The sequence below is a fragment of the Sceloporus occidentalis genome, unplaced genomic scaffold (genome assembly GCF_023333645.1).
Source record: "Sceloporus occidentalis isolate IW3139 unplaced genomic scaffold, rSceOcc1.0.p SCAF_1, whole genome shotgun sequence".
NCBI classification, from domain to species: domain Eukaryota; kingdom Metazoa; phylum Chordata; class Lepidosauria; order Squamata; family Phrynosomatidae; genus Sceloporus; species Sceloporus occidentalis.
In genome coordinates, this window is record NW_028316981.1 from 158,980,306 (window position 1) to 159,006,417 (window position 26,112).

The window sequence follows — 26,112 nt, forward strand, 5'->3', positions numbered from 1 at the left end:
ATAAAGGGGGCATGAGACTTGGAGGCTCTGATCCCTCCTCCTTCTCCTCTTCCCAATTTTTTAATGTAAAATTTGAGTGTTGAGTTAAATATTGATTTTCCTCAAATAAAACTACTTTTGAACAAGGTTATTTCCTTATAAAATGTAAAAATATGAACATACATGAATGTGCAGATAAAAATATGCACAATAATAGACAAAATATTTTTATTCATACTATGTCAAATGGGGATGTACAACATCTGTAAGGGGGGAAGGGTTTCTTGGGGTTTACCCAAGGGTAAACAGTTTGAGTACCACTGGCTTAGGGACCATAATCAGTCCACCAATGACCCCTTTGAGTAGCAGTGTATAGGGCCTTTTCTCATTAGCATCACACATATGGTCTTTAGGGGGGAAAGGGGTATGGCCAACCATTATTATTTTATTCTTCCTCTTCTCTGACATGTTTACTGTTCACATGGGGATCTTGCTTGAACACACCAGCAGTTTAATATTAGGGTCAAAGTTATCATGTCAATTTTTATTCCACAATAACTAGATAAACAATGACTGGATTAACAAAGCATCAAAGAGGCTGCTGTTGCCTGTTCACCAAAGACGTTGTTACTGTCAACATTCTCTTCACCATCATCACTGCCACCACCATCAGACAGACATCTGAAGATTACAAGACAATCTACACAGTCAGAACAATCCAATGTCCTACAAATCACTAGATTTCTCTACCACAGTGCCAGTCCTAAGTCCTGAGAACAACTGAGAAGCTCCTTTCCTTGCAGGTGCAACACCAGTACCACAACAGCCATGGGCACACAATGCTCCCTGCACATGGACATATCTGCTTCTAAGAAACAGCCACTTACCACTTTAAAGTCATCCGGTCCACATGGCTCCCCACGGAATAAGCAGGAGAGCAGCATTTCCTGGATGTCGTGGCCAGCTCGGTCTGAGAATTCCCGCATGTTGAAGGGTTTGGGCTTGAAGCTGCGGAAATTTGCTTTCTCCTGAAGGATCTCCAGCTGCCTCTCATCAGCCATTTGAGTATCTGGGATCTCATACCTGAGGGACAAGACACAGCTTGGTCACAGGACACAAGGATCTCTCTGTTGACTGGGTTGGCTCCATTGACAGACAACATGCCATTGCCTTCCATCTGGATTGGCACAAGTGTTTGTCAGCATCAGGTGAGGCCACCTGAGTGGCACACAGTGCATGACACAGAGTGGGGGCAAGATGTCAGAGGACAGAAGTATTTAATGTAATCTGCCCTTTTACCCCACCCCCCTTAAACTATCCTGCTGTCCTCACATGTAGGTGGAAAACACTGTCTCGTCACCAGTGTTAGACTGCCTGTCTCCTTAGCTTCGGAGGGGCAGTGTGGTGTAGTGGTTGAGTGCAGGAGTAGGGGTGCATATACACTGGAAAAATAATGCAGTTTGAAACCACTTTAGCTGCCATGGGTCCATTCTACAGAATCCTGGGATCTGCAGTTTTGTAAGGCACCAGTATTTTTTGGCAGAGAAGGCTAAAAAGCTTCATTGCTGCTGTTGTTGTTGTGTGCCTTCAAATCATTTCCGACTGAAGGCAAACCTATCAATGGGTTTTCTTGGCCAGTTCTTCAGAAGGGGTTTGCCTTTGCCATCCTCTAAGGCGCAGAGAGTGTGACTTACCCAAAGTCACCCAGTGGGCTTACATAGCCGAGCTGGGATTTGAACCCTGTTCTCCATAGTCATAGTCCAACACTCAAACCACTAGACTATGCTAAAATGATAAATTCTAGAATTCCACAGGCTAGAGTTACAGCAATTAAAGTGGTGTAAATTGTATCATTTCTACAGGACAGATGTACATTAGGACTCTGGGAAGGCAGAGTTTGAATCTCTGCTCAGCCACAGAAACTCACTGGGTAGCCTTGGGCAAATCACTCTCTCTCAGCCTAAGAGGAAGTCAACTGCTAACCTGCTCTGAATAAAACTTGCAAAGAAAACCTCATGATAGGGTTGCCATAAATTGGAATCAACTTTAAGGTGTATCATAATAACAGTTGCTCAACTTCGGCAGATGGAACGGAGAGGGTGAAGAAAAAATATATTAAAAAATAAAAATAAATTGAGCTGGCTCTTCTAGCATTCATCTGTCCCTCCTGCTAATGTCCTTCTGCAGCATAGTGTAAATTTAATTGCTATCCCAACTAGAATAAGCCCACTTAATCAATCACTGGATGGTAAGTCAGCACTTAAGTAAATCCCATTGGTTCAATTGCCTTATTCTTGTCGAGACTAAGCAGTTGGATTTAGGCCAGGTTCTTTTGAGTAGGAGCTGATGGAGAACAATCTAGTGACTGACCTGGTGAGATCTGGAGATCCCCATTTCAAAGTAAGATGGATAACTCAGCTACAGCATATGTCCAATTAAAGCATGGTATAATTAAAGCACAATATGAAGGCTCTCTGGGATAGTAAGTTACTCTATTCCATGCAAGGGTAGCCAGGTGTTCTAAACAAAACAAAATGACTTGTGGCATCTTAAAAGCAAACCAAGCTATTATGGCCTAAAGTTTTTGTGGATTACAGCCCAACTCGTCAGAGAAGCTTTCAGACTCTACAGTTAACTACATAAAAAGAATAAGCAAAAACAAAATATAAAACAAACCCAAAGTTAAATCATATATAACAATACTAATAATGGTTTTGTTCCCCATCTGCAAACATGACGGCCCAAGCTCTTTTCTTTAAAAAGGAAATCTGCTATTCTCTTGATTTTAGGGCGAGTTCTATCATGTACAAGGCAGCGAATGTTCAAAAGGAGGTGCGTGCTGTGAGCTGATATTACTGAAGGAGGCAGTCAAAATGTATTGAGTATATGCTCACAAATGCTTACATGATCACATCCTTTAAAGCATGGGTATATATATATATTTATAACTATATGCAATTAGGATCAGCTGCAGTTAATAGCAGCTTCTTCATAGTAGTAGTAGTAGTAATAATAATAATAATAATAGGATTTATTTATATGCCGCCCAATCACTGGGAATCCGGGTGGCTTACAACAGAGGGGATAATAGATGGTTCCCTACCTGAGTAGTTTTCCCCAACCTCAAGATACCTCAGCAAATACAGAATTTGAATCACGCTTTGGATATGGACTCCAGCCTTTGGTTGAAAGGTCAAAGCAGTGTCCTCTGACAGATTGTAGCACAACATTCTGGGATGTCTTGTTTTGGGCATAACTGGTCCCTACTCTTAGGCAGAATGAGGTGATCTCTTCAGGTGGTACTGGCATCTAACCAGCTGTTTCTTCTCAGTTCCCTGCTATTCCAAATGTTGGACAACAGAGTTGTGTTTGCCATACAACCTGTCCTTGTCCTTTGTTCAAACTGGGCTGCTTTCTCAGGTGCAGTGAAGGGCCCCTATCCGAATGCTGGGGCTGAAGTAACAGTTAATGCCAGTTCAGTCAGTTTCCATACACAGGAGAGAGGGAGGTTGACACCCCTTTTGTCTCCTTTACCTCAGACAGTCAAATGTCTTGGCTAGTCTTAATCCTTGTAATGGTGTCAGAGCAAATGTCTTAAACTGTACTTGTCTTGAATTTATTTGCAGAAGCAGTCAATAATGATTACTGCCAATCCCAAAGCTGGGAGAAAGGCAGACTTTCAGGAAACACCCCTCCATTTTTCCCCCTGGGAGCTTTCTATTAGATCACCTGTGAGAAAAGTGTGGCCCACAGAGTGCATGCATCCCCAGAGCCATTTTACTCCTTCTAGAGACCCCCCAGGAGGGTATTTGTTTTTACAAAAAAAGGTTGTTTCCCCCTCCAAAAATGGTTTGCCTCCAATTATTATTATTATTATTATTATTATTATTATTATTATTATTATCAACCTTTATTTACAAAGCGCTGTAAATTTACACATACAAAATACTCTCTAGGCCTCCAAGAGAGGCCTTTAAAAAAAACTGGAAGTGAATTTCATTCACTTGCTGTTGTGTTTTTTTAAAAGGCCTGCCTGGGGCATAAAAATGTATTGCTGTTGTGTGCCTTCAAGTCATTTCCAACTTATGGTGACACTAAGGTGAAACTATTGCAGAGTTTTCTTGGCGCGATTTGTTCAGAGGAAGTTTGCCATTGTCTTCCCTGAGGCTGAGAGAGTGTGATTTGCCCAAGGTCACCCAGTAGGTTTCATGGCCAAGCTAGGAATTAAACCCTGTTCTCCAGAGTCATAATCCAACACTCAAACCACTACACCATGCTGGCTCTCACAGGGCCTAAAACCAGGACAGTTTTGTTTTTGTAACTGAGTTTTGTAACTGAGTTAATGTGCTCTACTGCAATTCCCATCATCTCCCTCCAGCACAGGCATACTAGGAGGGGTGATAGGGGCTGTAGTCTAAAACATCAAGGAGGCATTATATTAGGGAAAGCTAGAACAGGGCACCAGTACCTCACCTGCAGGACCCAATATAAATAAATTATAGCATTTTCAAAGAAGGCCAAGGCCAACCACAAAGCTGTCTCAATGGCAAATAAATAAATAAATACTCCCCACCCAGCCTGTTCTTGAAATAAATCAAGCAATTTGACAAGGCTTGTGCTTCTTTGCTTATTTTGCATAAATATGATTAATTGTGTGCAACGTTCTGAATCAGATACCAGATTACATTTGCATGCAAGTTGTACAAAGGGAGGAAGGGATTGCATTGATAAGGGAACATAAATGGAACCCATGGGAGTGGGGCAGCAGGAGCAGGATTTTATGAAGGGTCTGCAAATCCCACCTTCCCTGCTTTGTGCCAGACCTCACATTCACAAAAGCCAGAAATATGATGTTCCATCCACCCCCCTCCAATATTCCCTACTAAGAGTCTCAGAAACTCAATTTCATCACCAGATGGCACGTTATGCACATGAAAAACCACATTTGAACAGTGCTATAGGTTGTGGATTGCTATACTGTATGTGCATGCACACGCACACACAGCTAGATGCTTCTTCCCTGTAATTGCCCCCTCTGCTGCCAGACAACAGTTACCAAAAAAAAGGCATGCTTCTGTTACTTCTTTGGAATAAGAAATGAGAAAGCCAAGCCTCCCTGGCTATCTCCAAAGCTTAGATAAATTGTGAATCTCCTCTTCCTATTAAGGTCCAAAACAGACTGCAGAAATAATCCAGTTTGGGACAGCTTTACCAGCCCTGGCTCAATGCTAGGGGATTCTGGGAACTATAGTTTTATGAGACGTTTAGCCTTCTCTGTCAGAGAGTTCTGTTGCCACAATAAACTACAGTTCCCAGGATTCCCTAGCACTGAGCCAGGGTAGTTAAAGTGGTCTAAAACTGGATTATTTCTGCAGTGTGTGTTGGATCTAAGTCTTCAAAGATTGAAGGAAACTATAAATGCCCAGGAATATAATGCTTAGGGTAGCCTCCCTAATGAGGTGCAGATGAACAGCCAAAAAGACAATGAATCCTTGAACAGATCAAGCCTAAACTCTCCCTGGAAACCAAGATGATCAAATTGAGGCTGTTGTACTTTGGACACATCATGAGAAGGCGTGACTCACTAGAAAAGACAATAATGCTAGGAAAGGAAGAAAACATGCCAGATGGATAGACTCTGTCAGGGAAGTTATGGGTCTGAATCTGCATGACCTGAGTAGAGCAGTGGAAAACAGGGGTCTTGGAGATGTCTCATCCACAGGGTTGCCATGAGTTGGGGGCTGACTCAAGGGCAGTTAACAGCAACAGCAAAGCCTCCCTTTGCTGCTGTTGCTATTGAAATGTTGTGGTGCATTCTGGATTTGGCCCCTACTCTGAAACTTGATGACATGGAGCCTTTGGCTGACCCAGGGCAGTATGGTCCTTCCACACAAAAAAGAATGCCTGATGTTAACTTTGACTCTTGCTATCTCATATATTTCCACAGAAGGTTCTGGCTGGTCACCAATGGACATGGACGGTGAACGACAAAGACTTTTTGTTCAGTCCATCTAGAATCTTCTGATGTTTCCCATTTCGTGGAACAAGTGGCAGTTTGTTATACTCTGATGTTTTGCATGGAGTGGTGACATTTTATATGAAGGGACAGTCTCTTAAAGGAAAGGAACCCCCTTTCAAAAAGTGATGTCCTGTAGTAGTGACGGCTGTTTTGATCACCCAACCTGGGTGATAAAAAAAGCTAGCAACACTGGTCACAAAATCAGATGCCACTGCAGCAGCAAATGGGCTTGCAATCCCCTGCACCAGAGAGATGTCCCCAAGTAATCCCCCCACCCCACAAAAGAAAAAGAAAGAAAGAAAAGCTTTGTATTGAACCTGAATAGTAAAACCTAGCCTAATCCATTCAGTTTTAGAAATCCATGCAAAACTTTGGTTCTCTCTCCACTCTGCTTTTAGGAATCCAATTAAACTCACAGCCAAGGGTGGCAAAACCCAAAATTCACAAGGAGCGATGCCGTTATGGGGCATGACCGTTTTCCTACTGTGAGCGGAGAATGCACTTATGGAATCATCCAAGACCTGCTCTTCCCAGCCTCTGGAAAATTGCTTTCCTAAAAGAGCTGAAGAGCTGCAATTCCCACCAGCAGAGGGCAAAAAGGTGTCTCAATGTGATGCGCAGGCAAGGGTTCGAAGGGTTCATGCTCTGCCTGAGCATTTTACTAGAGCCTGTAGAACAGGTCACTCGTGCTGCCCACTTCTTTGTGGCCAGCCTTCCAGAAAGCCCGGACCCTGCCTGACACATTCTGCTTTATCCTCTGCTTACCAGAGCTCCCCACAGACCTAGGCTGCAATGGCTTTTTCTCCCAATCTGCTTGCAGAGGCCTGGGTGGAATGGAATCACATTGGGAAGTCTCCCAAAGCAAGGCCTCTGTGTGATGCTGCCCTCTTTGCACAGGGCAGCCTTCTCCAGCCAGGTGCCCTCTCATCATCCTTGCCATCCTCCCAAGGATATTAGGAGTGGCAAGGGGTTGCCTAAGACCATTAGAAAACATATATTTCTGATGGTGTTAGCAACTGAGACACTAGTTGGGGGTCACCACAACATGAGGAACTCTATTGAAGGGTCATGGCATTTGTAAGGTTGAGAACCACTGTCCTAGAGAGTGCTGAGTCCACAAAAGTGGTATAGAAATGTACATGTCCTTGCTATGGCTAACTCTGCTATGTGCCAAAGAAGTAGAAGATATGAGACATCAGGCAGTGATGGGCAGTTTGTAGTCCTCCAACTTGTGCCGCATGTCATGTGCTACTACATTACTACTCCAGCTCTCCATATGCTTGGGATGATGGGAGGTGCAGTCTGGCAAGATCTGGTGGGACCCCTTTCCCCAGCTCCTGCGCCGACAAGTGGATAGCTGCACTGAGCATGGACTACAGCCTGAAGTGGCCACAGCTGTCTTGCTGGGAGAGCTGCACGAAAAGAGGAACGCAGAGAACATGGCCAAGGGACAGGCACTCTGTGCCTGCTGTGTTGTTGTTGTTATTATTATTATTATTATTATTGAGAGTATTTATACTCTGCTCTGGCGCCACAAAGGCTATCAGAGTGGCTTACAAAATGGTGAATTCTGTTGGCCTGAGGCTGGTGAGGAGCCAGGTCCGGAGGGCTCTGTGGCCAAGTGGCTCCAGTCCAGAGCATGGCTCCAGGTCCATCTGGGCGAGCCAGGTGCCCGGTGGCCAGAGGTTGCCACCGCAGTGTCTGGGGGTGCGATTGTGGGGTGTGTGTACCTGCTGTTGAGGAGGGCCAGGAGCTCCCCGGCGTGGTAGAGGTCGTTCTTGGTGAGGCGGCTGAATCGGAACTCGTTGAGGTTGCAGAGGGTGACGGCGGGGAAGAACATGTGGGTGGTGGCCACCTCGTCCAGCTTGGTGACGTGCGGGTAGCCGAAGTAGTGCTGGATGCGCTCGTGGCAGACGAAGAGCAGCAGGGCCAGCGAGCCCAGGAAGCACAGGCTCCAGAAGACGCGCTTGACCGACAGACGCTCGTAGGAGAAGATGTGCGCCAGGCCGTGCAGCGTCGAGCTGCTGGCGAACGCCTCCAGGCTCACCGGCCGCCCGCCCTCCGCCTCCTCCTCCGCCGCCGCCGCCGCCGCCTTCAGGTCCATCCTCCTCCTCCTCCCGGCCGAGAGCAGAGGAGCAGGGGCTGCAGCCAGCAGGGAAGAAAGGGGAGAGCCACTCGCTCAGGGACTCCTGGGCGCCCCTCGCAGCCTCCCCCCATCCCCCATCCCCCCTCCCGGCTCCATTGTCTGCAGGGGCCCCAAGGCCCCCTCTCCCCAGCCCTGCCTCCCCCTGGAAGGGGCCCTCGCCTCCCTCCGGAACCCCACCATCCAAACCTGGGAGCAGGGCTGGCCAAAGCAGGGCCAGCCTCGGCGCCGGGGAAGCCGCGGGGTCCGGATGGATCGGGGCGCGGGGATCTGCTTCTGCTTCCTCCTCCTCCTCCTCTTCCTCTGGCTCTGCTCCTTCTGCTGCTGCTGCCGCCGCCGCCGGGGCTCAGAGGCAGGAGGCGATGGCAACGTCGTCTGCCTCCTTGGCCACCCCAGGCATCGCCTCCCCTGGCCGGTCCTCCTCCTCGAGGCGGAGGGAGGAAGCGAAGGGGAAAGGGAAAGAGGAGGAGGAGGAGGAAGAGAGGGAGGAACGGGAGGAGGAGGAGGGGGGGATCTTCAGGAATCCATCGCCGCCCCTCGGCAGGCCCAGCTGGGCTCAGCCTCCTCCGGCGAGGAATGGAGCAGCAGCAGCAGCAGCAGGAGGAGGAGGAGGAGAGGCTGTGTCTGTGTCTCTCTGGGTGTCTGTCTCTCTGGGGCTGTGAGTGTGTGTTTGCGCCTGTGCGTAAGGGGGGAGAGGAGGAGGGAAGGAAGGCTGGGAGGGATGGCGAGGAAGAGGGACCCGATCCGGGCGGCACGGGGCCCTGGCCAAGCTTTGGAGGCTGGGGAGGCGGAGGCGGCCCTGGCTCCCAAAGGCAGGCAGCCAGGCAGGGAGGGAAGGAAGGGGAAGGGGAAGGGGCCAGCCCCCCCGCAGAACCAGACCCAGAGACGCGCGCTCCGCTCCCGCCGCCGCCGCCGCCGCCTCCTGGGCTTTGCCTTGCTTTGCTTTGCAGCGATGCTCGAAGTCCCGCGTGTCCCCTTCCTTCCCGATCCCCAACGTAAGAGGGGGCAAAGGCCCTCCTTCCCTAGACCAAAGCTAGCCCTCTGGGGGGGGGGAGGGGGCGAGGAGCCAGCTTTGCCCGGGGGAAGAAGAGGCATCCGCCTGGCCTTGGCAGCCCGGGCCCCTCGGAGGAGGAGGAGGAGGCTGGCAGAGGAGACCAGCGCTGGACCCTGGGGGCTGTTTTGGCCGGGCACGGGCATCCTCTGGGGGCACCTGTCTGGGGTCCATCTGGGGATGCCATGGGGAGCCTCCTCCCAGCGAGAGTCGGCCACTGAATCCAAGGGGCACCTCCGGTCGTCCAAGGCGTCTCTCCCAAGTGGGACCGCTAACCGGACCCCTGAGGCAGAAGGGCTGGCCCAGGGCCCACCACATCTGCCCCACTTCTGGCTCCTTGAGAGAGTCTTTAGATGGTACCCAGGGTGGACCTCCAAGGCTTCTTTCTTTACACCTTTGCGTCCATTTTTTAAAAAATGGGTCAATAATAATAATAAAGCAACCCAATCGTCCACCTAAACATATCCCAGGAGCAGAGGCACTTCTTGCGGTATCTTCCTCTTTGGCTGCTCCAGACAAGAGCTACAGTCCTCCCTCCGTCTCCACAGATGCTGCCTCCATCAGATGCAGTCCACCAGGTCTTCTGGACCCCAAAATCTCTTCCCCCCCCCCCGTCCTTTGGCCATATTGTCTAGGAGCAGATGTCCCACAAGATCACAGGAAAGGGCTGTAATGGTGAACCAAGCAGCCCCCCAGGGCACAGACCTCAGGGGCACAGTGAGTGCCATTGCCAGGCAAGACTACCGTAACTACTTGCTCCGCCCCCCCCCCCCCAAATATGACTAGTTTATTTATTTATTGTTTTGAATTGACTAAACTGTAAAATTAATGTAAAGTAATGCACCAAGAGAAAATGCTCCAGCGAACAAATGGGCAATTCCTTTCTTTACAAAAGAGACTAATCTGCATGAAAGAGTGCCCCACTCAATGGGCAGCTGCCTAAGATGCAGACCTCAAATTTTGGGGAGGGGAGTGCAAGTAGTTAGCTTTGCCTAAGGCACAAAATAGCCTGGCACTGGCACTGGCACTGGGCACTGGTCTCCTGTAGCTGCTGTGTACCATTGAAGTTTTAAAAAAATGTGGGCAACTGGTCCAGCAGTTGTTCTGTTTGCCTTCTCCCCCTATGTACCTCCGAGTATCTGTTTGGTTCAGAAATGAAAGTTTGAGACTGAAGTCACCTTGTTTGCGAACAGATTCCTTCCTGCATTGAAGAGCTCTCCTAAAAGTACCCCCCCCACACATACACCTGTTTCATAAAAGCTGTGAGCAGCCATTCCCTGGTGAGTTCTTGGGTTGTCATGATATCCGGGGGCAGCTGTGTTGGCCATGTAGCAAAGGACAATAACACCCAGAATCCAGAAAACAGTGATATCTTTATTGGGCCAATCAAAAAGCACAAAATGCATGACACAAGCTTTTGAAGCTCTACTGGCCTCTTTGTCAGGCAAAGATGTTAACAGTCACATTGGAGAAACATAATATGACAAGATGCCAGCCACAGATGCCGGTGAAACATCAGGAATAAACTCTTCTAGAACGTGGCCACATAGCCCGAAAAACCCACAAAACCCCCCCATGACAATGTTAGTCACAAGTCTGCCTTTTGTTGAGGTGTAGCTGTTCTCAGTTCAGGTGGTACCGGAGGGATATTCATGCAGGCAGACCCCTTGTCCTTCTGGCCATGTGGGTACTCCAGGAGATAAAATATAAGTTCCATTAGGAAGACAAAAAGAGTGCTCTTCTTGGGATCCAAATTCCATCTTTTGTGAAGCTACAAGACCTCTTGCTACTTTGGCACTTTGGGAGAAGAAAGCAGAGCCTCCAGGTGTTTTTAAAAATCAATTTAAAATTATTTTTTTAAACTATTTTTTTATTCTTTTAACATTTTTTTTAAAAAACAATCACCTTTTCCCAAATTTTCACTTTAAGCACATGAAACGATGTATACGTAAATGCATTTAGGCTGTGCATATGATATTGTAATGCAAAGGTATAATTTTAATTGTGCTAGTTGTTTATGCCATCACTGTTTCCATCACATTCAGTGATGTCTGGGAATTACGCTTTATGAGTTACTTTAGTACAGAAACATGACTAAGGCTTCTGTCCGGTGTGGTATGGGAGGAGATCAGTGGGTGGATGGGGGGAGTTGACACCATGAGTTACTGCACCGAGTGACACCAACCTGAGTGACTGCACTCAGGTCAACATACCAATCACTACCCCAGGTCTTTTCTTGGTCCAATGTATTCAACAATCACAATTGATGGTGGGTGGGAGCAGGGGGTACTGGCAAGCCTTCCCAAGAGGTTGGACCATGTGAGGCAGAGCAGCAAGTGACTCTTCCCACTCACCTCAAGGTGCACAGTAATATCCCAAACCAGCACACTGTTCTGGCACAGGCTTCTCAAACCCCCACAAGAAACTCCTCCCCTTTCAGTAACATAACCAATTAATTCATGTTTTGCTCCCTGTTCATGACAACCCAAATCTGCTGCCTGAGGCAGTTGCCGGCAGAGTTTGAGAATAAAAAAGTCTGTTTTGGACAGAGAATCATAGAGTTGGAAGAGATCACAAGGGCCATCCAAACCAACCCCCTGCCATGCAAGAAATCACAATCAAAGCATCCGCTTTGACAGATGGCCATCCAGCCTCTGTTTAAAGACCTCCAAAGAAGGAGACTCCACAACACTCTGAGGAAGGAGTGTGTTCCACTGTCGAACAGCCCTTACTGTCAGGAAGTTCCTCCTGGTGTTGAGATGGAATCTCTTTCCCTGTAGCTTGCATCCATTGCTCTGGGTCCTGTTCTCTGGAGCAGCAGAAAACAAGCTTATTTCCTCCTCAATGTGACATTCCTGCAAGTTTTTAAACAGGGCTATCATATCACCTCTTAATCTTCTTTTCTCCAGGCTAAACATCCCCAGCTCCCTTAGTCATTTCTCAAAGGGCATGCTTTCCAGGCCCTTCGCCATTTTAGTCGCCCTCCTTTTGACACGCTCCAGTTTCTTAACATCATTTTTGAATTGTGGTGCCCAGAACTGGACACAATATTCCAGGTGGGGCCTGACCAGAGCAGAATACAGTGGCACAGTGGGCAAAAACTCACAGAATCCTCTCACCAGCATGGTCTGGGTGGAGGATTCTGGGAGCTCTAGGTCCCCCCCCCCCCCCAAAAAAAAACCCCTCCCATAATACTTTCCTAAGCTCCACCTAATGGTGTCTCTGGCCCTGGAACCAAAGTCACAGTGATCCTGGGGTGCACCTACACTGTACCAATAATGCAATTTGACACCATTTTAAGTGCCCCATAGCTGCATCCTATGGAATCCTGGGATTTGTAGTTTTACAAGGTCTTTAGCCTTCTCTTGTGCTAAAACTACAAATCCCAGGATTCTGCAGGATGGAGCCATGGCAGTTAAAGTGGTATCAAATTGCATTATTTCTACAATGCAGATGCACCCTCATCAGGGACTGGGATGGGGAAGCTCAGGACAAAGTATACAGCAGAAGTGGAAACTGTGCAGCCCTCCAGATGTTGTTGGGCAGCAGCTGCCATTATTCCTCCCCATTGGCCATGCTGCCTATGGTTCCTGGAAACTGCAATCCAACATCTGGTAGACTGCACAGTCGCCAGCCCTAGTGTACAGACACTTCCAGGTAACCTGGGTTGAGATTTAATTCACCAGCCTATTTATGCGCTCTTCCACTGAGGCAACATGCCTTGTTGCACAGCTGTAGCAGCCCAAGAGCGTACATTAGCAATGCCACATGCCATGCTGTCCCCAGTTTCTTCTGGGGCAGATTTGACATGCCTGTTGTTATTACTACCAAGGAAACACAGACCTTTTAACACTCCTTTGTGTGACAACCCAGACTGGGAATTCTTGCCTCCTTCCACTCCATAAAGAACAGCTCCTGCCCATGAAAAAAACATCTGGGTCTGCTGTGCTGCACAGCCTTTTCTCTGTAACTTTAAACACTGTGCACTAGGCTTTACCTTGTCATTTCTCTCTGGCCCAGTGCAAGGCAGCTGTATCCCTCTCACCCCCAAATGTTTTGGCAGAACCAACCAGAGTCACAGCAAGGTGAGTTTTTGTCCTACTTCAGCTGTTGTTGCTTAAGGCAGCTGTTGTGCTATTTGAGGGTAGATGGAAGGTTATGAGTTATTTATTATTTAGAGGTTAGCGTTTTTAGATATATTTCCAGTCCAATAACAGATAACAAAGTTCATTTGGGGGAGGGGGGCTTGCAATAAGAATCCACCAATACACACAGTGCAACTGTAAAAGATCAGAAAAATTAAAAATGAATCTGAGGCAAGATTCAGAAATCTAGCAACAGAGAATACAATTAGGATAAGAACCACAGCAGCATGAGAATAAAGAAAAAGGCTTCTCAAGGAACACTCTAAAATATGGCAAATGGATTCTAGATTTTAAAATTAAGAGTTTAAAAGGCCTGGGGGAGTTAAGAAAGCTTTTGTTTAATGCTGAAAAGACTACAGTGGAGGCAAAATGTGAGTTCCTTTGAAGGCAGCATTATACAGATTGGATGTCATCACCAATCAAACCATCTTCCCCATAGTAACCAATAGGTCTGCCCCTACCATGAGGCAGAGGAAGGACTGTCTCAGGCAGTAGGTACTGGGAGGGAGTCAGCTAGACCCCTCCACCCCAAATAGCTTGATGCTGGATTCAACTATAACTCCAGTCAGCTTCAGGAAAGGATATTCTTTTGTCCTTCACCTCAGGTAACTGCAACTACAGTCAGCCAGTGTACCAGGAATCGTGTGGTTAGACTGTAAAAGCTATTGAGTAGTTAGTTCAGTCCAGATCAGTCACAGAGTATCTAGCAGGATGAAAGGAGAAGCAAGAAGGTGGTCATCAGCCTGGTCCAGAGGTCAGCAAGTCAGTAATCCAGATACACAAAGCCAGCAAGAAATAAAACAGAGTCATAAAAGCTTAGCCAGTCCAAAGCCAAGAAAACATGTATGCCAAGCATACTGTCAGTCACTCAGATAAGATGGTTGTGAGTAGTGGCATCACTGGGTTTGGTGTCGCCCAGTGTGGTAACTCATGGTGTCACCCCACTACACATACCCATTGACCTCCTCCCATATTACACCCTACAGAGTCCTTAGGAACATTTTTTGTACTAATGGTGTTCATTAATCCTAATTCCTTTATACAGTATTACTGAATGTGGGTGAGGTGGAAATTTTGGAAAATGTGGTTTTTATTTTTTTATTTTTAAAACTTGGGCCTTTCCTTTCTCCTCCCACTAAGCCTCACACCACTCACACCATTTCTTCAGCATTTTAAAGGGGCACAGGGAAATACCACAGACCATTTGGGCCCAAAGGCAGATGTTTGTGAAGCAGTGGTATCCCACCCTTAGGGTGTCACCTGTTACAGTGACACCCCCTGCACCTTCTAATAACACCACTAGTTGTGAGTAACAGAGATGCTGGGAACTCTGGTAAATAAATTATAGGCAGATGTCTCCAAAGCATCAGGTGCCAAGTTAGGCCAGCATCTCCTATTTACCAAACTCTGGGAATGATGCAATCTCTCACTGTCTCTTTGTTGCACCATGAATGATGGCAATGGGTCCCCAGCCTCTTGCTGGGGTTCACCTCTGCCTCAGCTTCAACCTCTGACTCAGTGGACTCAGAAAGACCTTCCTTATCAGGAGCTGCACATTCCTGGCAATCTGTCTCCATCTCTCTATCTGAATCCTAGGGCTCCAGAGAGTGAGTTGTGACAGCAACAAAATGTCCTGGTCTGGCCTTGGCTGCCCACTGCATCCCACTTTGCAGGAACACCCAAGGAGGGCCTTCTGAAGATGGTCCTGGGCTCTGGATAGGTACATGGAGGAATGGGTGATCATTCAGGTAACTGGTCCCATGCTGCTTAGGATGCAATGATTCTCAGCTACAGGAATGGCATTTTTCCACAGATTTGCATTCAAAGCTAGGACTAGGCTATAGAACGCCAAGCTCTTCTGTCTCCCTCTCTAACTATTAAACCCTACTACTTCTATTGCAGAATGGAGAGCAGAAACCCAGGCATCCTGATATTAAAATGAACAAGAAAAAGAAACCTTCCCAATTCCCAGCAATTCCATCCCATCTTGTTCCAACCATTAGGCTCTGCTTTCTGTTTCAAAGTTTTCCCTTACTGTATCCATTGTACACCTCAGTTATATCTAAGCAACCACTGAATATGTAGTCACTAAGAGAAGTGGGAGCAGGCTGAGCGAAGTGGTTGCTGTGTGAGCTCAGGGAATATGGAGGAAAATGAATCTATTTTGGGAGTCAGTGCTCAAACTTTTTATTTTATGAATTTCATTGTGTTCCTTGCAAAAATCAGTGAAGCCAGGGAAATAAACTGGGAACCAGGAGAAGAGATTGCTAACAGCTCCCTTGCAAACATGATGAGAAACATACAGAACTTCATTGTGATAGACTATAGTTTTATTAGGCTCTAGGCATGCCCCACATGCCTCCAAGTGTCCGTTTTTGCCCTGATGTCTCCAGCCTCATCTCTCAAGACTCTTTCTTGCCAGGCTCAATGGGAGGAAAAAGTGAAGGCCCCAGGTTTTTTTAAAATAAAAATTGTTAAAAATGTAATGTTTTAGAATTTTGTTTAAAAATATCACATCTTACCAAATTTTCCTTTTAACCATATGAAACCATGTACATGTAAATACATTTAGGCAGTGCAAATGATAGTGCAATTTAAAGGTATAATTTTCATTTTGCTAAATGTTTGTGTCACAATATTACCATGGCATTCAGTGACATATGAGAATTACAATTTATGAAAAATCTTAGTACAAAAAGCTTTTCGAAGGATTCTGGATGGTGTGGTCTGGAAGGAGGTCAATGCAGGGGGTGACACCATGAATTGCCACACTGGGTGCTAGCCCTAGTGACACTACTACCCCTGACTAGAGCCCTCTTCAGGTACTCCATATTTGTGGAAACTGTCTTCCTGTTCATGGGTAGACAACTCCTTTGCACATACCACTAAATACATAGAATCATTTTAGTAGTTCAGTCAATATGTGTAGATTGAAGATAATGCTTGTCATCTTCCTTCCTTCATCTAGACACCCTCCAAATGTGTTGTTTGACTACAAATCTCATTACCCCTAACCATGTTGGCTGAGGATGATGGGAGTTGTGGTCCAATGCACATGGAACATGCCAGATAAGGGAAGGATGCTCCATGCTCATTTAATAAGTTCCTGAAGATGAATTATAGTTTCTACTGTCTTGCTTCTTTGTCAGTGGAACAATCCTGCATGTTCTAAGGATAGTTATAACTCTGTAAAGTTTCTCTCACATAGGTCAATGGATTAAAACATGGTGTTTGTTCTAGAGCTGTCTATTCTTCTTTAAATGGGATCACAACTACATATGTAAGGTGATTGGTAGCCCCAAAAAATGTGAATAAATTAGAATGTCCTGGCCATTGCCAAAGTAGAATTCATAATAAGAATTCAATGAGCAAGAATAATTGCTGAGATATCTCAGCTAATGTGAATGAAAGAAAGAGTTTGGAAAGTGGGTTGTTGTTTTTTTGAAGAAGAAGAGTCAATGTCATGACATGTTGAAGTCATCCTTAACTGCACAGCATCATCCTACCACTAATCTTTTATGAATGGTCTCAGCATGTCATTATATTTCATTCTAATTAAAAGCAACTTTTTGAGCTCTTTATGTAGCACCCCATGGTCATCCCTAAACCTAATTGGATATCATTTATAATTGTGCAAAAAGCAAAGGTGTCCATTAGAAGAAAAACCCCAAATCCATATGAGTGTAATACTTTTGTTAGAGCAACCATTACAATTATGTAAGTGTTCCCTACACCCAACTCTATTACTCCTTTTCACCACAAACCAAGGAAGCTTTTTTCATCCTAAACTGGTGTCTTGTCATCAGTAATGCACTGGATGAGGCTGAACAAGTTGAAACTTAATTCAGAGAAGATGGAGGCACTCCTGGTCAGTTGACAGGTCGATCAGGGAATCAGCCCAAATTTTCAAGCTCTATATGGCTGAGAACTAGGTTATTTGAAGGATGGAATTCTCTCTTACAAGAGAAAATTTGCTTTGAGGTGTCCTGGGGAAGCCGTTCTTTCTATCCCATCATCCTCACAGTTACATCTGGTGAGAACACAAGAGAGAGCCTCCTCAGTGGCTGCCCCCAGGCTCTGGAACTCCCTTTCCAGAGAAATTAGACTGGCACTCTCCCTATTTCTTTTTTGCATACAACTAAAGACTTTTCTATTCTGACAGGCATTTGACAATGTAAGGCCTATCTCACAAAATATGCTGGATGTTGTGAATTGTGTGTGTGCATGTGCGTTTGATAATGATCTTTTAATCTGGATTTAATTTTTTATAGTTATATCTTGTTTTAACTTTTGTATCTTGTGGATTTTTAAATAATAATAATAATAATAATAATAAATTCTTTTTTTTTGTTTGTTTGGTGTGGTTAAATTAGTAAGTCTGTTATTATGGAATGATCTAAGCACTCTGTTCAGTGTAAGAATGACTTACTTAGGCTATTATGGTGAAGTTATATTCACACCATCCTTTGAAGACCTTGTGAGAATCATCAGGTATCTCCAGAAGGTCTTTGGCTGGAAAGGAAGACTCCTGGATGACTCACCAGCTACGGTGAACATATTTTCTTTTGGTAAACTGTCTTTGTAAATTAGCTTAATTGGTCCAGCAGTGTAAACTGTGTTTCTGTGAATTAATCACCACTCTCCTTTTCATATACCCTACAAGTGTTAACACAGGTGTGTGGGGGCAAAACCTAAGGCTCTGACTATTTGCACAGGCATGGAATCAACAAATAAACAAACAGATTTGACTGATACATCCTGATGGTGGTGATCCCCCATGTTTCCGTGGGTAACCATGCTGGGCTAAGAAGCAAGCTGAACTAGGCTTATTATTCAGGGCATACAAGCAATGTTTCATCATTTGGAGAATCAAATGGTGCCACTGAGGAACAATGTGTCATGTGAGCATGCTGAATGACCATATTGTATATGAAATGCAAACTCTGAGAAAATGACTTTTCATTTTACTGTCAGGTAATTAGATGGTATGGTGTTGAGCATTGGACTATGACTTTGGAGAGCAGGGTTCAAATCCCCGTTGAGCCATGAAACCCACTGGGTGACCTTAGGTAAGTCACATTCTCACACCTTCAGAGGAAGGCAAAGGCAACCTTCCTCAGACAAATCTTCCAAGTAAATCCTGTGATAGGATCACCATAAATTGGAAGCCAATTGGAGGCACACAACAACAACAGCAGCAGCAACTCACATGGTAAATGGAGGGAAAGGATTTACAACTTGGTCTCATCACCCCCATGAGTGCTTACCTGAGCATAGGTAAACTTGTATTTTGAAGTGTTTTATACCTGAAAAACAAAGTCTGAAAAGATGTTCCTTCTGAACCTACTGTTTTTGCATGCTACAAAGGAAAACATTTGAAGGGATGAAAAAGGGTGTGACTCCCTAAACTGCCCCCAGGTAGGCCCTAAAGCTCCTCAAATTTGGGTGGATAATTTTTTTGTGATTTTTCACTCAAAAATGACTCAGATTTGCCACATATGGTGTGAAAATGTGGTGGTTCGGCCTTCCTATTCTCTGCAATGCCTCCAACCTTAAACAAATAACAACAAAACACCACCCTCCAGTTTTCATCTGAGAATGTGAACTGGAAGTGAAGTAACATCACTTCTGGTGTACCCTGATGTGCTAGTGCAGCCTGGCATGCAGATTTTGTGTGTTTGCCCTGCCCCAGCTATTGCACTGTTGCCACCCCAGTTCTAGACTCTTAACCCCAAAGTGATTCACTCTTTTATGGACAGGGCAATTCAGTCTTTTCTCATTGGTTTCAAAGACAGTTTCTGCACCTGGGGCATAAAGGGGCATTTGAACAACTTCTGCACCCTTTAAAAGAATTAAGGGAGCTATGCTGGATCAAACCAAAGCTGCATCTAGACCAGCATTCTGTTTCCTGAGCAGCCATCCTCATGCCTGTGGGAAGCCCTCAAGTAAGACACAAGCACAACAGACTCCTTCTGATTGTGCTCCCTAGCCTACTGCTTCTGGTCCTGCAAGTAGTATAGACTTATCGAAACTGAAAGCTGTGGATTTATCAAATCCCCTTTTAAAGCCATGCAAATTGGCACTCATCAGTCCATCCTGAGCTACTTAATGCTGTAGTTTTACTATTTACTGTGCAAAGAAGTATTTTCTATGATTGCATCTTGTGAATGTGAGAAATTCTCACTTTCATTATTAACCAGTTTGAGCCTTGGGTATGAAAACACCCTTATTCTTTAGCCTGAAACTCTCTTCTCACTCTTTTAAAGAGCTGTTGTCATCCCACAGTCACCTAGTGTTTGTTTACTTGTTTATTTGCTGCAAAAGCTATGATTCTGAAGCATCGGAACAAGCAGCTAGTTTTGGCGAACATAGGGGGAATCACCTTCTACCTATTCCTTAGACATACTTTCCTGGCTCATCTAATAATGCCTAAATTGCATGTCTCCCACCTTCAAAGCCAGACTGCATCTCAGTGGGAAAGCACATGCTTTTCACGTTTGCCATCTTGGGTTCAATTTCTGGCATTTGAGATTCAAAGTAGCGCTGAAGACCTGCTTTTCAGACCCTAGGGAGATGCTGCCAGTCAAAACAGACAATATTGATCTGAACAGACAAATTGACCAGGTGCACAACAGCATATTTTGGTCTAGAAAAGTAGTTTATAACTTTGGTTCCCTACAGGTTGCATGACTTCTACTACCAGAAGACTCAGCCAGAATGGTCAGTGATCTAGGAATCTGGATTTGTCATCTCCAGGGAGCTGGGGATGTTTAGCCTGGAGAAAAGAAAAGAAGGTTAAGAGGTGATATGATAGCTCTGTTTAAATATTTGAAGGGATGTCATATTGAGGAGGGAACAAGCTTGTTTTCTGCTGCTCCAGAGAACAGGACCAGGAACAATGGATCCAAGCTGCAGGAAAAGAGATTCCACCTCAACATTAGGAAGAACTTCCTGACAGTAAGGGCTGTTCGACAGTGGAACACACTTCCTCGGAGTGTAGTGGAGTCTCCCTCCTTGGAGGTCTTCAAACAGAGGCTGGATGGCCATCTGTCGGGGATGCTTTGATTTGGATTTCCTGCATGGCAGGGGGTTGGACTGGATGGCCCTTGTGGTCTCTTCCAACTCTATGATTCTATGATCCTCTACCATCTGGAAGCCCAAGCTTGGTGATGATTGGGCTAGAAGAATCCAAGTCTATATCAAACAAACAGACCCTTTTCTTTGTGTTCATTCATTCATACAAAACAGTGTATAAAGGAAGAAAGGAGGATATCCTATCTTTTTAAAAAGAGTGTGAAACAGATAAGAATTAAAAGAAGCACTTGATCTATATGTACCACCTAAGAACCGCAAGAAAAATGTATATACACAGGACTCCAAAATAATTGTTCATTGAAATAGATTTTATCTTAGTAATGTGAACAAACATGATTCTCCACGGCACCATGAGTAACCACTTTTTATAACATTTACTCCAAAGCTTTTAAATGTTTTTCCCTCCAACTTACTCATCAGGCTTTTTTCTCATACCTATCAATTCTTTGCAGAAAAAGCCCTTTTGCTGATCAAAACCAGGTTTCCTTGAAGAGAATGCTTTGACGGTTTAGTGGAGTGCAGGAAATTAGGAATAAGGGCAAGATGCAGGAAACTGCAGCTGCTTGGTCTTTCTGCAGTATCATAAACTTGACTAAAATTATGGGAGTGTGTGGTAGAGAGTGACACTGTAAAGATGAATGGCAAGGAGGCCTGAATAGATCACAGCTGCAGGGACAGAAGGTCCAGTACAGCAGTCAGGTGGCTTCCATCCAAGCAGGGCCAACCCTATCATTAGGTAGAGTGTGGCAGTTGCTCCAGATGGTGGGTGGTGTGGAGGGGGGAATGGAAACTGTCTTATTCCCCTTTGCTGGAGGAAAGAGCTGCAAGCTTAGGAAGCCTGCCCTAAACTAGCCTGCTCCTCTCAGTTGTACTAGAGTCCCATTACCAGTTTTGAGATAAGATTCAGGAGTCACTGAAGGCAGAGGATGCAATGTTGTTTTGCACCTCAGGCAGCAAAATGTCTTGGGACAGTATAAACTACTGTTTCAGGATGATGCAGTCTTCTTGGCTGCCATGCACTTGTTATAAAATGTATTATTTCTATGTGTGATCCATGATCCTCTAGGTGATGTGTGTTTGTATGTGCCTTTAATTAATGGATTACAAGTCTCATACAGTGGGCCCTTGGTATCTGCTGTAAACTGTGTTTCTGTGAATTAATCACCACTCTTCTTCTCACACACCCTCCAAGCGTTAACACAGGTGTGTGGGGGCAGAACCTGAGGCACAGGCAAATAGTCCAGGATCGCTGTGGATATTAAAATCCCTGTGGATACTAAAATCCATATATGGTCAAGCCCCATTAATTACAATGGCTCAGTGAAGTGGTGTCCTGTATATAAAATGGTAAAATCAAGGTTTTCATTTTGTAATTTATGCTTTTAAAATATTATCAGGCCATAAATGGTTGAATCCATGGATATGGAGGGCCAACTGTAATTGCTGACCATTAGTCAGGATGACAATATGGATATGACCTGGATATAATAACACCAAGATGACCACAAGTTCCCAAACTTGCCAGAGACTATGCTGACTGGTAGTTTCTGGGGAATGTATTTCAAAATTATAACTTTTCCAGGCTGCATATGAAACACACCTGCTAAATGGTAGCCAACTGATGGGAGCTGTTCAGTGCTGAAGAATGGAGTGTATTTGTCAGCGCTAAACAGCTGATCAGAGCTGTCACTGCTAAATGAAATCAGTCAGTGCCCAAAAGGTGATCGGAGCAGTCAGTTCTGTCATGTCAAGGCTACAGGTGATCAGCTGAACAGAAGGGAGACTTTTCTCCTGGGTGAACCAGCCAAACGTCGGATGAGATGTCAGGTTTTCACACCTCCAAGAGTCTTTGATTGACAGAAGAATCACTATATAATTGAGAAAGAGTCAAAGCACCCTAATATTAAAAAGGTGATAGTAAGACCCAAGCAAGTCCTGTAAGAAGCATATTGTCCATCTAGGTAGATATTTTGGGAAGGCATGAGAACATAGGAAGAGCCATTTTGGGGAGAGCTGAGGCAAATCTTGTCCAGTATTCAGTGAATAGGTTGGTCCAAGGGGAAGCCAGGACCGGTTTTCCAGAACTAGGACCCCTCAGGGACTGATGCAGCCCCTTGAAATAAAACCAGAAGTGGCTATAAGGTTATTTTCTTTTTAAAAAACAGACCTTCATGGGGGTTTTTAAAATAAAAAATAGGACTTTTCCTTTTTCTAACACAACATGTGTGGACAGGGCAGGGGAACTGTTAAAAGAGAACAGCATTCCTTAAAGGTGTGGAGTCCCCCCCCCCCCCCATATTTATATATATTAGACTTTCTGGTGCAAATTCTCCAACACATTGAATATATATATATATATATATATATATATATATATATTCCTTTGAGAGAACCACATGATTCTCATCCATCTGGAGCGTGGCTTTGGTGCGGCTTCTGGACTCTTAGGACGCATGCATCATTGAAACACCATACCTCCACTGTGACTCGAAGCAGCTTTATTTTGACTGTCTGTAACAGGCCCTAGGCTAACAACTCTAGTCATATCTTGTGTCAGTTAATTCCATACCTTTGTTCATCCTGAATCTCCTGCCAAATATGTTTATTGGCAGGCCCTCAGGCCCTAATGTTTTAAGAGAAGGACAAACACATATACACATACTACTATCTGCTTCTGCCACATCATGCACCATTTTACACACCTTTATCATATCCCCATCTCACAACCCCCAGCTTAAAAAAAAATCCATACACCCAATATTGTAGACTTTACACACAGTAGGGTGTGTAGGGTGGTGCTTCTGTTCCCTGAACAAGTTGTTTTTCTTTTCTACCAGAATAATATTCATTCTCTGAACTTTTCAGAGAAAATGAGGAGATTTTGGTAGATCTCCTGTGTCTCCAGCCACGTGCATTATACCTTCTTTTTGGTGCTCTTTGAATCAGTCTTGATGCATTGTCTTTCCCTCCTATACACAGACACCTTTACGTTCCCAGGTTATCTCAGCCATTTAGAGATAATGTTGGAAATATCATGATGTCACAGTACTATGCAGCCAAACAGATTTGGCTGCATGAGAATGTCTTAAAGACAATTGAAAGCCACTCTTCTCCTGTGGACAATACATCAATCAAAGGGGTATGTTTTTCACAGCTGACAAAAGGTTTAATGAGTACTCCTTTCATCTTCTCCTCAGCCTTCATATCTAATGGAATATGTAGGCAACCTTGGTCACTGTATAATGAAGAACCAAACAACAACAACAACATGATTGTAGGTAACTAAAAATTGAGACTGCTATCTTGATGCCAGATGTTCCAAGGCACAACAACAAAATTATCAGTTTCAGCCCTCTTGTGCATTTCCATTTCTCTAATTTGCATGAGGTTTGATGCCTCATTAAGTTACAGTCACCTGCCAGTTGCTATTTCAGTACCCCCCATGGCCTTAGGTGTGGGGCTCTTGATGTTGGACCTGGTACATCTGGAATTACTATGTGGGTGTGCACCCTACTGCCCCCCATTGAATGAATCTGAAAGGGTGGGCTTCAATTATGGCACAGTAAACCTGCCCAACAATTTTACTTATCCTTGATACCAGTGGATAGAGACCTAAGTGCTATCCCTGTTTCAGGCATGGAGGGCCCTAGCTTCTATTTGTCTAGGGTTTGAATTGGTTTTGCATCTGTTGCTAGGGATGGGTGGGGTGGGGTGTTGTTTGTGGCTGCTTTCCATGCTCCCCTGTTCTTTCTCTGATGTTCTCCCCATTTGACTATGGATCTTTCTTTCAGGTTTCATTCTACACTATTAAATACAAATCCCTTCCTTTCTTGCAAAGACTCACAGGGCAAAGGACAACCCAACTAACTCTACACTTCAGAGACTCCCAAGAATAAAAAGAACAAACCTTTTAAATCATGCATTATCTATATTCTTCACAACAGGCTGTTGATGTGCAGTGTATTAAATACTTTGCAGACCTTTTTTATTGTTGGTTAAGAGGTGACATGATAGCCCTGTTTAAACATTTGAAGGGATGTCATGCTGAGGAGGGAGCGAGCTTGTTTTCTGCTGCTCCAGAGACTAGGACCTGGTGCAATGGATGCAAACTAGAGGAAAAGAAACTGCACCTCACATTAGGAGGAACTTTCTGACAGTAAGGGCTGTTCGACAGTGGAACAAACTCCCTCAGAGAGTGGTGGAGTCTCCTTCCTTAGAGGCTGGATGGCCATCTGTCGAGGATGCTTTAATTTAGATTTCCTGCATGGCAGGGGGTTGGACTGGATGGCCCTTGTGGTCTCTTCCAATTCTACGATTCTATGAAACTTCTAACAGCCCTTCATTATAGAGGTCATTGTTGGGAATGACCAGAACAGGAATAACCAAAATGAGAAACAATCTTTGTTTCCCATCTGCATTCGGCTGCCCTATTAGGGTAAACCATTCAAGTGGATGTAAATAGGAATGGCAAAAAAAGCATCACCCAGGTTTGTCTTATCTCTCTACTCACTTAGGCAGATCAGTTGTTCCCCTTAACTTGGTCTGTGGTGCATCTGCACTTCACAGTTATATCCATTTCAAATCACTTTAAGTGTTATAGCTCCTAAGAAACCTGAAATTTATTTAGGGAAGTGAACTAGAGGTCTCAAGCAAAGAATTCTAAAACCACAGATTATCAAAAATAAAAACTAAAAATCTACACAAATGCACAAAACTATAAATCCTGGGATTCAGTAGGATGAGGCCATGACCATTAAAGCAGTATCCAATTGTTACAACTGTGTAGTGTGAATAAAATAGCAACAGTGCCATCAGCTTTAGCATAGCAAAGAATGATGGTAGCTGTAGTCCAAGAACATAGGGGGGCTGTGGAGAAAGACATCAATGTTTTACTTATTTCTCTGCACCTTCACACACCTAGCAGAAGAAGATTACCAAATAATTAAACTCATGCAGGCCACCAGTTTGGTTGCCCTCCTCCCCTTGGAGTAGAACTAAGTCTGGATATCAAGCTTGTTTAGTGAGCAGCTCAGAAAACTCTCCTTGGGTTTTCATGGAGAAGCATGACAGCAACTTGCTCAAGGCCACAGTGAGTTCATGTCAGAGCTGGGAAGCAACTTGTTACAAGTATAGCTGCAGCTGCTGCTACACAGCAACATAACTACTAATAGTACCTCACAATTTGTACTCACCCTTCTCCACCCATTCCCCTCCTTATTGAAGTACAGCCTTTTTTTAAAAAAAAAATATATATATTTGTTTTGTTTTCAGGAACAAACGTACAAACATTTCCCACAAATGATGCACTTAATGGCCCTCATTTGCCAAGGCCAAGCATCAGCCAGTTAGTTGAGTGTTGTTGATACAGGCAGAGGAGAGTGCCAAACTTCCTTATTGTTAGTTCCCTGAGATTCAACACAGACCATGGGGAGGCCGTTGGAGATGTGACTTCTCAAAGGAAGCTCTTTCAAGAGGTGAGGTCCTCCTGGCTACATTTCCCCCCAGCCTTTTTGGGCTGCCTGTCAGTCTGGAAGCAAAGCAGGGAGGGAGCCAAAACAGTCGAGGAAAGAAGTCAGTTTGTCATGGCTGATGGCAAGGAGTATTCATCTGAAGGTCAGATTAAGGAGTTGGGGAAAACCTTATGATAGGATTGCCTTAAGTTGGAAAGACTTGAAAGCAC

The 26,112-nt window shown here is 44.8% G+C and overlaps 1 protein-coding gene across 1 annotated transcript in view; it reads right to left on the reverse strand.

The window, feature by feature from the left end:
- LOC149322508 (acid-sensing ion channel 1) overlaps nt 1–7,912 on the reverse strand; it is a 257,089-nt gene extending 249,177 nt beyond the window's left edge. Inside the window, exons 1-2 of the mRNA XM_089478948.1 lie at nt 7,729–7,912; nt 867–1,062 (exon numbers count right to left, since the gene is read on the reverse strand). Coding sequence (XP_089335074.1) covers nt 867–1,062; nt 7,729–7,838 — 306 coding nt within the window. The 5' untranslated portion in view covers nt 7,839–7,912. The remainder of the gene's footprint in view (nt 1–866; nt 1,063–7,728) is intronic.
- Between the last annotated feature and the right edge of the window lie 18,200 nt (nt 7,913–26,112).